General features: G+C 42.3%; 1 protein-coding gene across 1 annotated transcript in view; it reads left to right on the forward strand.

Moving 5' to 3' along the window:
- LOC110535274 (activin receptor type-2B) overlaps positions 1-4,513 on the forward strand; it is an 87,688-nt gene extending 83,175 nt beyond the window's left edge. The window contains exons 9-11 of the mRNA XM_021620174.2: positions 1,361-1,499; positions 1,709-1,839; positions 2,006-4,513. Of these exons, the coding sequence (XP_021475849.2) occupies positions 1,361-1,499; positions 1,709-1,839; positions 2,006-2,200 (465 nt within the window). The 3' untranslated portion in view covers positions 2,201-4,513. The remainder of the gene's footprint in view (positions 1-1,360; positions 1,500-1,708; positions 1,840-2,005) is intronic.
- Positions 4,514-14,027: the final 9,514 nt, after the last annotated feature.

Below are 14,027 nucleotides of genomic sequence, written 5' to 3' on the forward strand. Positions count from 1 at the left end.
AAGTAACAGTCAGTATCTGGTGTGGCCACCAGCTGCATTAAGTACTGCAGTGCATCTCCTCCTCATGGACTGCACCAGATTTGCCAGTTCTTGTTGGAAGAGTGGGGTAACATCTCACAGCAAGGCACCTGGAAATTCCCGGACATTTCTGGTGGGAATGGCCCTAGCCCTCACCCTCCGATCCAACAGGTCCCAGACGTGCTCAATGGGATTGAGATCCGGGCTCTTCGCTGGCCACGGCAGAACACTGACATTCCTGTCTTGTAGGATATCGCGCACAGAACGAGCAGTATGGCTGGTGGCATTGTCATGCTGGAGGGTCATGTCAGGATGAGCCTGCAGGAAGGGTACCACTTGAGGGAGGAGGATGTCTTCCCTGTAACGCACAGCATTGAGATTGCCTGCAATGACAAAAAGCTTGTTACACCGAGTATAGGCCTCGGTGTAACGCTCAATCCTTTGACGATAAATGCGAATCCGAATCCGAGACAAAATGGCGACTCGTCAGTGAAGAGCACTTTTTGCCAGTCCTGTCTGGTCCAGCGACGGTGGGTTTGTGCCCATAGGCGACGTTGTTACCGGTGATGTCTGGTGAGGACCTGCCTTACAACACGCCTACAAGCCCTCAGTCCAGCCTCTCTCAGCCTATTGCGGACAGTCTGAGCACTGATGGAAGGATTGTTCGTTCCTGGTGTAACTCGGGCAGTTGTTGTTGCCATCCTGTACCTTATTCGCAGGTGTGATGTACGAATGTACCGATCATCTGCAGGTGTTGTTACACGTGATCTGCCACTGCGAGGACGATCAGCTGTCCGTCCTGTCTCCCTGTAGTGCTGTCTTAGGCGTCTCACAGTACGGACATTGCAATTAATTACCCTGGCCACATCTGCAGTCCTCATGCCTCCTTGCAGCATACCTAAGGCACGTTCACTCAGATGAGCAGGGACCCTGGGCATCTTTCTTTTGGTGTTTTTCAGAGTCAGTAGAAAGGCCTCTTTAGTGTCCTAAGTTTTCATAACTGACCTTATTTGCCTACTGTCTGTAGGCTGTTAGTGTCTTAACGACCGTTCCACAGGTGCATGTTCATTAATTGTTTATGGTTCATTGAACAAGCCTGGGAAACAGTGTTTAAACCCTTTACAATTAGTTATTTGTTATTTTGATTTTTCCGAATTTATCTTTGAAAGACAGGGTCCTGAAAAAGGGACGTTTCTTTTTTGCTGAGTTTATGAACAAAAAACATAATGGAGACACTGTTTTAAAGCTAGTTCATGTACTCACGCAACATGGAAAAGGAAGTGCGTGAGTATGTGAGAGCGTGTAGGGGACCTAGTCTGACAGTGTCTTGTCCGTCGTGCAGGTGGGTACCAGGCGCTACATGGCGCCAGAGGTCCTGGAAGGGGCCATTAACTTTCAGCGGGATGCCTTCCTCAGGATAGACATGTACTCCATGGGCCTGGTGCTGTGGGAGCTGGTGTCGCGCTGCAAGGCGGCCGACGGTGAGTCACACACTAACACCCAAACGCACACACAGGATCATACTTGCTGATTTATCGTCAATCTTACCACATTGGAATCAGGCTGAAAACTTTTAATGCAGTGTAATTGACAAATTAGTACACATGAATGTTGATAGCTTGTGGGTAATGACGTGGCATAGCCTGTTGGGGTTCCATGCTAAGATGTTGCTGATGTGTTGTATGGTCAGGACCAGTGGATGAGTACATGTTGCCGTTTGAGGAGGAGATCGGTCAGCACCCGTCCCTGGAGGACTTACAGGATGTGGTGGTCCACAAAAAGATGAGGCCGGTCTTCAAGGACTGCTGGCTCAAACACGCTGTGAGTATTCTCGCTTTGTCTCCAACGCAGAGAGCAGTGGGTCAATAGTGGGATGTCCTTACAGCAGTATAGTTTTGATTCACATTTCCCACAATATGTCACCCTACCTGCAACATGATGGTTAGTTAAGTGCTGAGATGTTCCTGTCCTCTGATGTGTCTCGCAGGGCCTAGAGTCGATGTGTGAGACGATAGAGGAGTGCTGGGACCATGACGCCGAGGCGCGGCTTTCGGCCGGATGCGTGGAGGAGCGCATCTCGCAGATCCGCCGGCTGACCAGCCCCCCTACCTCAGACTGCTTGGTCTCCATGGTTACCTCTGTCACCAACGTGGACTTGCCACCCAAAGAGTCCAGTATCTGAGCCCCAACCTCGCCCTACCAACACCCACCCACCCAACGCAGAGCGACAACATGCAAGCAAACAAAACAGCCGTGTCTTGTTCTTCTTCAGCTTCAGCCGATCTCAGAAGAAGAAAAAACATGAATGCAGCTGCTGTTTTATCCTGACATCTTTTTTTACATTTATTTTTATTGTTATTTTCTTTCCAATCGGATCAATATTACCAGCACACTTCTTCTCTACTGTGTTTTTATCAAGAGAGGACAAGAAAAAAATAATAAAAAAAAAAACTAAATTGACATCTCAAAAGTGCATTCAGGTGCCGACTTATGAATGCTGACAAGGTGCAGGTACCTCAACCGTTTTCAGCTCTCAGCCGTTTATTTGGGTTTAGTTTATTCCTCTTTCTGTCTTCTGGACAGGATTGCCTGTGACAAAACCAACCAACTAAGCAACCATCTACCATGTTGGACAATACATCAATGCTGCAAAAACCTTATATGAACATGAAGACTTACACACAACTAACCTTCCTCAAGGGATTTTAGTTTTCAGAAAACTTTTCCTTTTCCGACAGCGTGCTATACAAACCTTCGGAACTAACGGGTGTCTCTAGAACACAGAGAAAAGTGGAAGGCAACTGGACTCGTTTCATTTTGGATTTTGCTATGTTCATACTGGTGACTCTGAATGGGGTTGACTATAGCATATTAATCAGTGGATGTTGAAAAGTTCAAAAGAAAATGGCTTGCTTCCCACAGCATCTGGATAGTGCATTTTGTTTGGTACGGAGCTACTTCTCAGGTAACCAGTCTCAAGGGGGCAGGAGATTATGATTAAAGGTGATATCGCAATGCGTCCCGTAAAGTAGAGCGAGAGCCACATCCGCTGCCTTTGATGGGTAGGGTGGGGGCAGACTTTGGTGAGAGGGGCTTTTCTGACATGGTTCAAACCTTTTTAGCTGAGATCAAAATGGTCTAAACATTGAAGGTGCCCAAACAAACTACAAAAACAACAATAGGTGCAAGACCATGGTGAAGATTTGTATGTATTTCGGGTGTGAGAATGAATGCGTGTGTGTATGCTTGTGACTAGTTGTGCAGTGAGAGTGACAATGTGTAGCGGAGAGGGATGGAAATTAAGACCATGAAAAGAAAGTTTCAGCCGTAAACAGCTGAAGATGAGTTAAATGGTTTCCTTTTTTTGTTGTATTTTTGTTCTGTTATTTCTTCATATTTTGTTTCAGTGAGTGTATTGGACATTGGGAGCTAAGGACCTAGACTCTATCCACAGAAGGCCCATCTTAGGCCTCAGCAAAAGCCTATATCCTTCACTAGTGTCGAGAGGGAGGGCAGAGTACAGTTGAAGCGTCACTGCCTGGTACCTTCGTTATTTACCTCTTTCTCACATGGACCAAACTTAGAGTTTTGACCGGGTAGGTCCTGCATTGTAGAAAGGTTTTCGACAGGGCACCAAGCGTAACAACCAATTTTAAACTTCACTTCATTCAGATTGGTTACACGTTCTCGTTCATTAGAAGAGAAAAGTGACACGCAACATTTCCGTATGCCATAATGTAACAGTGAATGTCTACAATGCTGCTGTTTCAGCTCAAAGATGAACATGTGTTCCATTTTTTCCCCCCCAGTGCATTACACACACAAGTCTCAGTAGATTTAACAAGGAATGACAAGGCTTCCGATGTGAAAGAGAACAACACAAACAATAAAATCGAGTATAAATAAATCAGAAAACTAAAACACAAAAAAATATATATTGTTCATGAACCACAGACCACCTCAAACCAGAAATACCTCAGATTTTTCAATGTATATGAGTTCTGTTATATATTTTGTTAGTTGTGTTGACTTGTAGTAAGTATGTTTTAATGTGATTTTTTTTTTGGGGGGGGGGGGGGGCTTTTGTGATTAAGGAATTTTGGAAGATAAAATGTACCATGTCATGTTGTATAAATGAAAGAAAATCTTGTAAATAGCGCTATACAGTTGTAGAATTCTACCTATATACAGTATGACACCTGAGCATTATTCATCATTTCTGCTGACTTCTCCCAACTTGTCTTTTCCTCTCCGTTACCTAAAGGGACCATGAACCTGTATTTGGTTTTTCCTCCCAAAAAACAAATATCCACCATCATCGTGTCTGACCTGTAATATTTTTGCATACCCCACGATATACGCTACATCGCTACAAAAGTATGTGGACACCTGGTCGTCAAACATCTCATTCCAAAATCATGGGCATTAATATGGAGTTGGTTCCCACCTTGCTGCTATTACAGCCTCCACTCTTCTGGGAAGGCTTTCAACTAGATTTTGGAACATCTATGCGGGGACTTGCTTCCATTTAGCCACAAGAGCATTGGTGAGGTCGGTTTTCCAATTCATCCCAAAGGTGTTCAATGGAGTTGAGGTTAGGGCTCTGTGCAGGCCAGTCAAGTTCTTCCACACCTATCTCAACAAACCATTTCTGTATAGACCTCACTTTGTGCATGCGTGGATTGTCATACTGAATCAGGAAAGGGCCTTCCCCAAACTGTTGCCACAAGTTGGAAACACAGAATTGTCTAGAATGTCATTGTATGCTGTAGCGTTAAGATTTCCCTTCACTGGAACTAAAGGGCCTAGCCCGAACCATGAAAAACCCCAGACCATTATTCCTCCTCCAAACTTTACAGTTGGTACTATGCATTCGGGCAGGTAGCGTTCTCCTGGCATCCACCAAACCCAAATTCGTCCGTCGGACTGCCAGATTGTGAAGCGTGATTTATCACTCCAAAAAACGCGTTTCCACTGCTCCAGAGCCCAATTACGTCGAGCTTTACACCACTCCAGCCAACACTTGGCATTTTGCATGGTGATCTTAGGCTTGTGTCCGGCTGCTCGGCCATGGAAACCCATTTCATGAAGCTCCTGACGAACAGTTATTGTGCTGACGTTGCTTCCGGGGAGCTGGTAGTTTGGAGTTTGGTTGTGAGTGTTGCAACCAAGGACAGATGATTTTTAGGCACTTCAGCACTCGGCAGTCCCATTCTGTGAACTTGTGTGGCCTACCACTTCGCGGTTGAGCCGTTGTTGCTCTTAGATGTTTCGACTTCACATTAGCAGGGCAGAAATTTGATGAACTGATTTGTGCCACGGTTAAAAGTCACTAAGCTCTTCAGTAAGGCCATTCTACTGCCAATGTTTGTTTATGGAGATTGCATGGCTGAGTGCTCGATTTTCTACACCTGTCAGCAACAGGTTTTGAAGGGGTGTCCACATACTTCTGCCTATATAGTGTACCTTAGGTTTGTCATTGCTTTTAAAATGTATTTAATGACTTATCCCATTCCGTGATGAAAAAAGAAATAATTTATACGGAAAAGACTAAATGAGTACCAAGAGATACCATTGAATTTCCTTATACAAAGCAACGTGTCTCCAAATTAGTTTCTCTCTCGATTTATAGCATTCTAACTTTTTAAAGCATAAAGTAATATTTTCTTGATTGATGTTGATTTGGTAGCACCTTGGGGGGGTGTGGGGGGTTATTGTCCCCGGATTCTCGTCCCCGTCATCTCATCACACATTGGCTGACAAGGGGCACCGCAGCGGCCTCAGCTCCTTAACCCTACACCTTACAGGCTATTGTTACAAGTTATTGTTCACTGTGCCATACGTGTTAAGGTTTGACATCTCTCAGCAGCGTTCCACGTGTGTGTATAAGCAGAGGGTTTCAGTGTGTTTTAGTTGCACTCATGGAGAGACTCATGACTTCAACCTCTTGTCATCATGAACCCCAGTGTCTGACGTGGGCCTGCGGATTTCTGCGATCCCGGTTGCTTTGAATAAGTGAAACCATAGCTAGCATCATTTTAAGCTTTAAGCATTTTAAGCTTTTTAACAAGTATTTGGGTCTGTAAAGGGACTAATGTTCAAGGACCCCCACTTTCCCTGTGTTATAGAGCAAGAAAACAATAAGGACGCACACTCGTATAGCACTTTTTATTTTCTCTGGATTGACTTCACAACATTTCATCATTAACCAGGACGGAGCTATTATTGGTTTGATTTCAATGCCTTGTTATGCCTGTGTTATGCAAGGTTATGCCTGTGTCAAATGATTAGGTTAGTGTTTTATGTAGAATCTTATTGTAAAACAGTTTTTAACTGTATTAATGCTATAAATGTAACGGGATCAAGAAATTGCCCGTTTAGATATAAAATGTAGCAAGCAATATCTACAGCAATAGTTCTACATATTTTTTCTGACCTCATAGATACTGTAATAGGCCCTTGAGCTAGTGACCAACAAAAACGTCTGGTTGAAAAATGCTCTTTGTTGTTAAGAGGAAGGTTGGTTTGTCGATCCCCAGTCATTGTCTTGGTCATAGTGTTCGTTGAGTTTTGATAGGCCTTCACCTTTTATTCAGTCACAGACTTTTAACCATGAGAAACATGTAACCAAATCCCTTGTACCTAACTAAGTCTGCAAGAGGTGGAACCAAAATCTTTCTGTTTGAATATTTTTTGGAGGGGTTGTAATGTGTCCCAATTCTCTCTCAGACTGGTCTCATTACCTAGTTTTAACATAGTAAATGTATATATGGACACTCAAATTAGTATGATATGTTACGTTTGGTATGGTTACATAAGACCATGAAAGTAGGATGGGTGGGCGTGTAATATGAATGCCTAGCAACCCTCAGGTCGCGAGTTTTAATCTCACATCATTTTCGCTAATTAGCAACTTTTTGCTAATTAGCAACTTTTTTAAACTACTTTTTAGCTACTTTGCAACTACTTAACATGTTAGCTAACCCTTCCTCTAACGTTAACCCTTTTAGCTAACCCTTCCCCTAAACCTTTAACCTAACTCCGAAACTTAACCCTAACCACAAAACTAGCTAACATTAGCCATCAAGCTAGAGTTCGTAACATATCATACCTTTTGCAAATTCGTTACATATAATACGAATTTTAGTTTGTAATGGATCATATGAAGTGGGTAATGGACATCCACAAATGTACCATACGAAATGTAACATATACTAAATGTATGTCTTGGGTTTACATAAAGAATAATACGAACTGCTCTGAGACCAGGTTGTCTCACTTTGCTGTTAACATTTGTAACCTTTGACTTTGATTTGAGAAGCTAGAGAAAATCTTCTGACATTTTTGCCCTTTTATTTGACCTGCTAGGACCTTTTTACCACCATTTTTTCAAGAGTTAAGTGGATGCATTTGATGAGGAGGGAGAGCAAGGTATGCAAAGTGAGCTATTAGAATTCAAATTGTAAATCTGTTTCTTTCCAAATAGTGGTCTTGATGCACACTGAGCATCACATGCAGTGTTGCAGTGTTAACTTAAGGGTTTAATTTTTTATATTTTGTTGGTCGGTGTTATGATGAGTTATACAATACCAATCGGCGGTTTTAAAGTTTTAGCCACGATGGGAAAGGCAAGTATTAGTCAGTTTTTTTCATCATTGTCTGTTTTTTTTTTAACTCTGGTGCCATTTTTAAGGATTCTACCGTCTCTAGTTGAGTCTTAAATCTGAGAGTTTAGGGCCAGGATGAGATGGAATGGGAGCTGGACTTAACACAGGTCTTTTCAAATGAATATTTTAGCCTTAGTGCATTGGATCAGAGGAGGCTGGTGGGAGGAGATATAGGAGGATTGGCTCATTGGAATTTAATAAATTGAACGGAGTCTCAAATGCGTTGTTTCCATGTGTTTGATACCATTCCAGTCATTACAATGAGCATGTCCTGCTATATCTACTCCCACCAGCCTCCTCTGCATTGGATATCGGGTCAAATCTATTCTTACCAATACTCACGTTGTGGTTCATGATGACAAGGGTGAAGTTTTGGAATATAAACAGCATGTGATATCAGCAACATTGCTATCTGGGAGTGTCGGACGGAAAACCTGAGGTGTTCTGATGTTGTTGTGCCTTTATTTTCCTCGTTGTTGCTGAAGCAACCACTGTGGTGCCCCTCTCTTTGTTTATTTGTTATTAGTACCTGACAAAAAAATCTCTCATATATAGATATATATCTATCTCTCTCTCTCTCATATATATATATATATATATATAATGTATAAACTCTTAAGTGACCAGCTGTAATTCTGGATGCAGTCTTAGATCCAGGTTGTTCAGGAACCAATTACCTCAGACCTCACGTGAAACAGTGTTGCTAGCTGGATAGTCATCGATACTACAGAATAATGGTGTACACTTTCGTCATGCCAACAGGTTACCTCGTTTGTACTGGTGTAACATGTATCATGCACCCCTTGACAATGTGAAAACCCTCTTTGTTTCTGAGCAGCTCACCTCTTCTTTTTTTTTTTTCAATAGCAAAGAAATGGTATTGTATGGAAAAGCGTTTAAGTGCTTTGTCTGCTACTTTCCCCAACTGAAATTGTTAGTGTATAGAGGTTTGACAGCTCACTTTGTCATCAGGCAGAACTGAAACAAAATGGTTCTGGTGATTGTTACTGACTGAGGATTTTTTTCAGGCTGTTAAAAGATTCAGTTGGCTGAGATTTCATTCTAGCCCTGTCTTGCTCTCTCTCAAAAAAAAAAACATAACACTAATTACCATTGTACCCTAAGATTGGTTATCAATCCCACTTTGATTCTTCTTATTTTTACTTTACCCAACTCTGAGCATCTTTAAGTGTTATTACGTTGTTATTTACTGTGCATGGACAGTGGCTCAAGCTATCTGAACATTACCTCATGTTTTCCCAGAGATCAGTTGCTTCAAGTCTTGTGTCAATCAGCAGCAGCGAGCTGTGAGCCCGGGCAATCGACTTATCCTCTTAAAATATTAAGACCTTCCCCAGCTGGAGAGAACTATTGACTCTGCCAATTGCTAAAAACTTCCACAACTTTTTTTTTAGCCTCTGGGTGAGAATAGCTTGCTGCTCTACACTTTAAAAAGTCTTTATTCCATAAAGTGACAGTTTATTTAGCTTCTTTAAAAAGAGGTGGGATTTGCTGTTGGTAGACATTGTCAACGGTGAATGTTTGTTTTTTTCCCTCCTAAGAGCTTGCCAGTGGCTCCTTGCATTGTTTGGAAATGTTCAACCAAACAAAACCGAAAAACAATTCCACCGCAAGGACTGATTCACAATGTCTTTCTTCCAAGACCCACCAAAACGAGGGGGGGGGGGGTTCTTGTTTTGTCAAGGGGTCTTATTTAAAAGTGTTGTTTATATACCAGGATTCGTGAAATGTAAATGTTGTAGGTTATGTTTCACTATTGTAGCTAAATTGTAGAACAGAGATGGCTTGTACTACTGATTTTAACATAAATATCCTAAAATAATCTGTATAAGACTAAATGTATACAGAGAGTTGAGCTTGTTGCTGTAACCCCTCTTTTGGATTGAAGAACATGTTTAAAAGTTTCATATATATATATATATATATGAAAATCCCAGAAAAAATCCAACATCCATTGTATTGCTGTAATGATGAGGAATTATTTTGAACGATCATTGTAACATAGTTCTTCAATTTGCAGTGGATCCTTGTTCCTTTTTTACTGTGGTAATTTTAGATCTCAGTATTCAGAGTTTGAAATAGATTTGCCTAGTTGTTGAGGTGTGGCTGTTTCGACTCTGCACTTGGTGCCAGAATAAACCAGTATGAATGTAGTATTTGCCCAGTGTAAAACAACTACACCCAGACTGTTAGAGAAAAAAAATACTAGAAAGGAATATTTCAATTTTATCTTTTTGTATATGAAAGTAAACAATAAAAAAACTGTTAAAAAGCATTTGATTGCCACATCATGTGTCTACTTTCTTGTAACAACTGTCGTCATGGACAACGTAGGCACATTACTTTTCATTTAACAGACACACTTATCCAGAGCAACTTACTGTAGTTATTGTAAACATTTTCATACTTTTTTTTTGGTACTGGTCCCACGTGGGAATTGAACCCTTAACCATGTTGTTGCAAGTGTCATGCTCTACCAACTAAGCTACAACAACCTTTTTTTTTTTAAATTATAGACAAGTGTATTTACAGTATGTGTGTTCATGTGTTTTAATAGAGTGCTAGGATGTTGATCACCGCAGCATAATAAAGAACCTAACGTTTTTGTGATAATGTGTATTCCTTGTACTGACTGTTGCTTCAACTGTGAAGTGCCTCTACTACTGATACTTAATATCGGCTTACCGCTCCTCCACACGACGCCCTACACATGGCCTGCGGTTGTGAGGCTGGTTGGAGGTGCTGACAAATTCTCTAAAATGACGTTGGAGGTGGCTTATGGTAGAGCGATGAACATTCAATTATCTGGGAACAGCTCTGGTGGACATTCCTGCAGTCAGCAAGCCAATTGCATGCTCCCTCAAAAGTTGAGACAACTGTAGTGTTGTTGTTACTAGCTACCCAAATACTCAATGAATTATATGAAAAAGTAGCCACAAATACAGCCACTAGCTAAATGTGGATGTTTCGCTTTCAAATAGCTAACTAGATTGGTAGAATTTTGCCCTATTATAGTCTGCCTGAATAATACCAATGCTTTGTTACAGTTCGGCAAGTCCAGCAGAACGTAGGGCTGTATGGCTTCACATTGTCCTATGACTAAGCCAGGAAAAATACTGAGATGGGTCGAAGAGCACCTGTCACACGAAACTATTTGGAAATAATTTAGTGGTAGGCTAATGTTAGCAATGAGAGCCACAGTTAGAGCGAGATCCTAGATGTGCCTCTTCGTTTTTCTGCCGCAGGGAAAGCCGACAGGAAGCACTAAGTTAAAGCCAGACCACAGTATCCCAGAACCCTTCACTGCACACAATGCAGACTACCTGGGGAGTGTCTGGTCCAGGGGCCATATGGCCCCTGCAGGAGACAAGTCTTCAGAGGTACCCCAGGTGTTCCCAAACTTTTTCACTCGGAACCCCCCTTCCAGCATTGGGGAACATCTCGCACACGCCACCTCTATATCTATGGGCACAAGCACTGGTCATGACCCTAACTGTTCACACACTTCTTGTTGGTGGAGGGAATTTGGCATGTTTAAAACTTACTTCCTGAAATGATTCACATTTTGTCATGGGGTGCAAAGAAAATGTTGCAGTTTAAAGCACATTTTCTTGCAATTCTATACATTGTGCCATGTCTACTGTGTATTCATGTTTTAGTTTTTTTCTATTTTACCTTTATTTAACCAGATAGGCTAGTTGAGAACAAGTTCTCATTTGCAACTGCGACCTGGCCAAGATGAAGCAAAGCAGTTTCACATATACAACAACACAGTTACACATGGAATAAACAAACATAGTCAATAATACAGTAGAAAAAAATCTATATACACCATGTGCAAATGAGGTAGGATAAGAGAGGTAAGGCAATAAATAGGCCATGGTGGTGAAGTAATTACAATATAGCAATTAAACACTGGAATGGTAGGATGTGCAGAACATGAATGTGCAAGTTGAGATACTGGGGTGCAAAAGAGCAAGATAAATCAATAAATACAGTATGGGGATGAGGTAGATTGGATGGGCTATTTACAGATGAGCTATGTACAGGTGCAGTGATCTGTGAGCTGCTCTGACAGCTGGTGCTTAACGCTAGTGAGGGAGGTAAGACTCTCCAGCTTCAGAGATTTTTGCAGTTCGTTCTAGTCATTGGCAGCAGAGAACTGGAAGGAGAGGATATTTGAGTGATGGAAAACAATGCTGTCTATGAACTTTAAAAAAAAAAAAGAAGCTGGCATGGGCTAGTTGATCTGGACATTTCTGACAAGTTATAAATATGTCTCTACAGTATGCAATGACTGACATGACAAGAGGAACTGATGATGCACTACCCAATTTAGAAATTGCACCTTGTGCATTCTTCTATTTCAATATTCTAGAGTCAGTTTACTGACTTTCTTTTCTGCCCCACATTTTAGGAACCACTGCCCTACCCTCCCAACACACAAGTCCAAAACAGTGGTGTCATCGTTACAGTTGACATAAATTCTGTTTACAGTTTCACATGATGTTTGACGAGGCTGTCATCTTTTCATTTAGAATAGTAAGCTGACCTTGTTGTATTGTCTCGTCCTCAGTTGATGGCATTTACACCATGATATGAATCCCTCTCACAGAATAGTCTCAGTTTCTGTCCCTATCAACAGCAGTCAATAGCCGAGACCTTATAGCTGTCCAACATTGTGCCCCACAACTATAAAAACAACACTGGCTACTGGAACAGGTAGATGGGAACCCCTTTTAAACATTCAGTTATATTCATTGCATTTATTCCACACGTTAAGTGATACTACTTGGTCCTAATGCTGTATATAAATGGAATGACCTATGCTGAAATTAAACTCTGTCAATCTAATCTACCTGAAAGCTGTCTTTACTTTGAAGTATTTTGAATGTGTGTGGCCCCAGTATAATAGAGACTGTTTTGTATTCCAGACTGCAGATGTACTGCAGGGACCTGACCAAGTGCTTTGACAACGTGTGGCTCATATCAGGACCTCGGGTTCTTCCTGAAGAGTGGGCTGATGGTAAAACGACAGAGTCCTACCAGGTAACTCAAGCTGTTAGGCGGACCACACTGTACGGTCCAGGGTGAAGTTTCCCCTAGGTACAGATCTAGGATCAGCTTCCTCTCTCCGTTAATCATTTGTAGGGGAAACGCAAAACTGACCCAAGATCGGTGTCAAGGGGCAACTTCTCCCTACATGAGTACAGTGTCCATATAATGTCACTGGTCCTAGTTTTTCTGAGAGTTCCAAAATAATTGTACTGGTATATATATACATACAATTGGAGTAATCTGGAAGAGGCAGTGTAATTGTTATTTCCTGGAAATGTCAGTGCAGCCTCATGGCCACTAGATGTCACTGTTGAACAAAGAATTCCCTCATGTGGATGTTGCCCATCTTATTTATATTTGATTTTAATTCAGATTTTTCAGGGGGTGCTGCAGCACCCTCAGCGACCCTACTTCCTGCCGCTATGCTTCCAACCCTCAGAAAATACAAGTACTAAGTTTTTGTTTTTTCAAGGACAAACTTGACCACCACCCCTATTGTCTCATAAAATAGGCTTGCTCATTCGTAATATTACACTTGCTAGATTCTGCCAGTGGTTGTTCAGTAGCTTTAACATCTGAAAGAAAAACAAAATACAGACTATCAAGATGCTGTGTCATCGTGCCATCAGGTTACAGTTTGTTTTCTTGTGCGTTGGATTGGCATCCTAGCTTTGCCCCCCTGTGGCTGGCCTATCATAGGTGGAGTGCTATGAGTGTTTTTGCGTCCTCCAGTGAGGCCCAGAGTGGAAACAGACAGACAGCTGCCCTTGGGGCTGTTACCTCGACACACAGATCAGCCACGACATGGGGCGTGTTCCACCCATTGAAACCCCCAAGCCACCTGGTGCCTGAGCTACAGCAGTGATCACATATACATACACACACACACAAACACACACAGTTTATGATTTCCTTTTGCTACCTCTCAAGTTGCCGTGGCAATGCCCTCTGGGTAGTGCCAGGCGGTCCTTGTTTCCTGTGAGGGATTGGGATGTTTAGAGGGGTCTCTCGGGGATGCCCGCCTTAGGTTGGCACTGCAAGCCTTTAACAGCCGCAAGCGAGCAGGGCAGAGGCCTGGAGTGCAGTCTCTTCATCCCAGATTATACCCTCTGGAGTGGGGTCTCCCTGTTGTTTATCAGGGGCCAACACACTGTCCTCCCATCAACAGGAACAGGACTCCCACCTAGAGAGGAAGAACAGAGAGAAAGAGGGAGAGAGAGTGGGGAAGAGAAAGAACCAAGACAGGAAGGGATGGAGCGGAGA

Source organism: Oncorhynchus mykiss, chromosome 11 (genome assembly GCF_013265735.2).
Source record: "Oncorhynchus mykiss isolate Arlee chromosome 11, USDA_OmykA_1.1, whole genome shotgun sequence".
Taxonomy (NCBI): domain Eukaryota; kingdom Metazoa; phylum Chordata; class Actinopteri; order Salmoniformes; family Salmonidae; genus Oncorhynchus; species Oncorhynchus mykiss.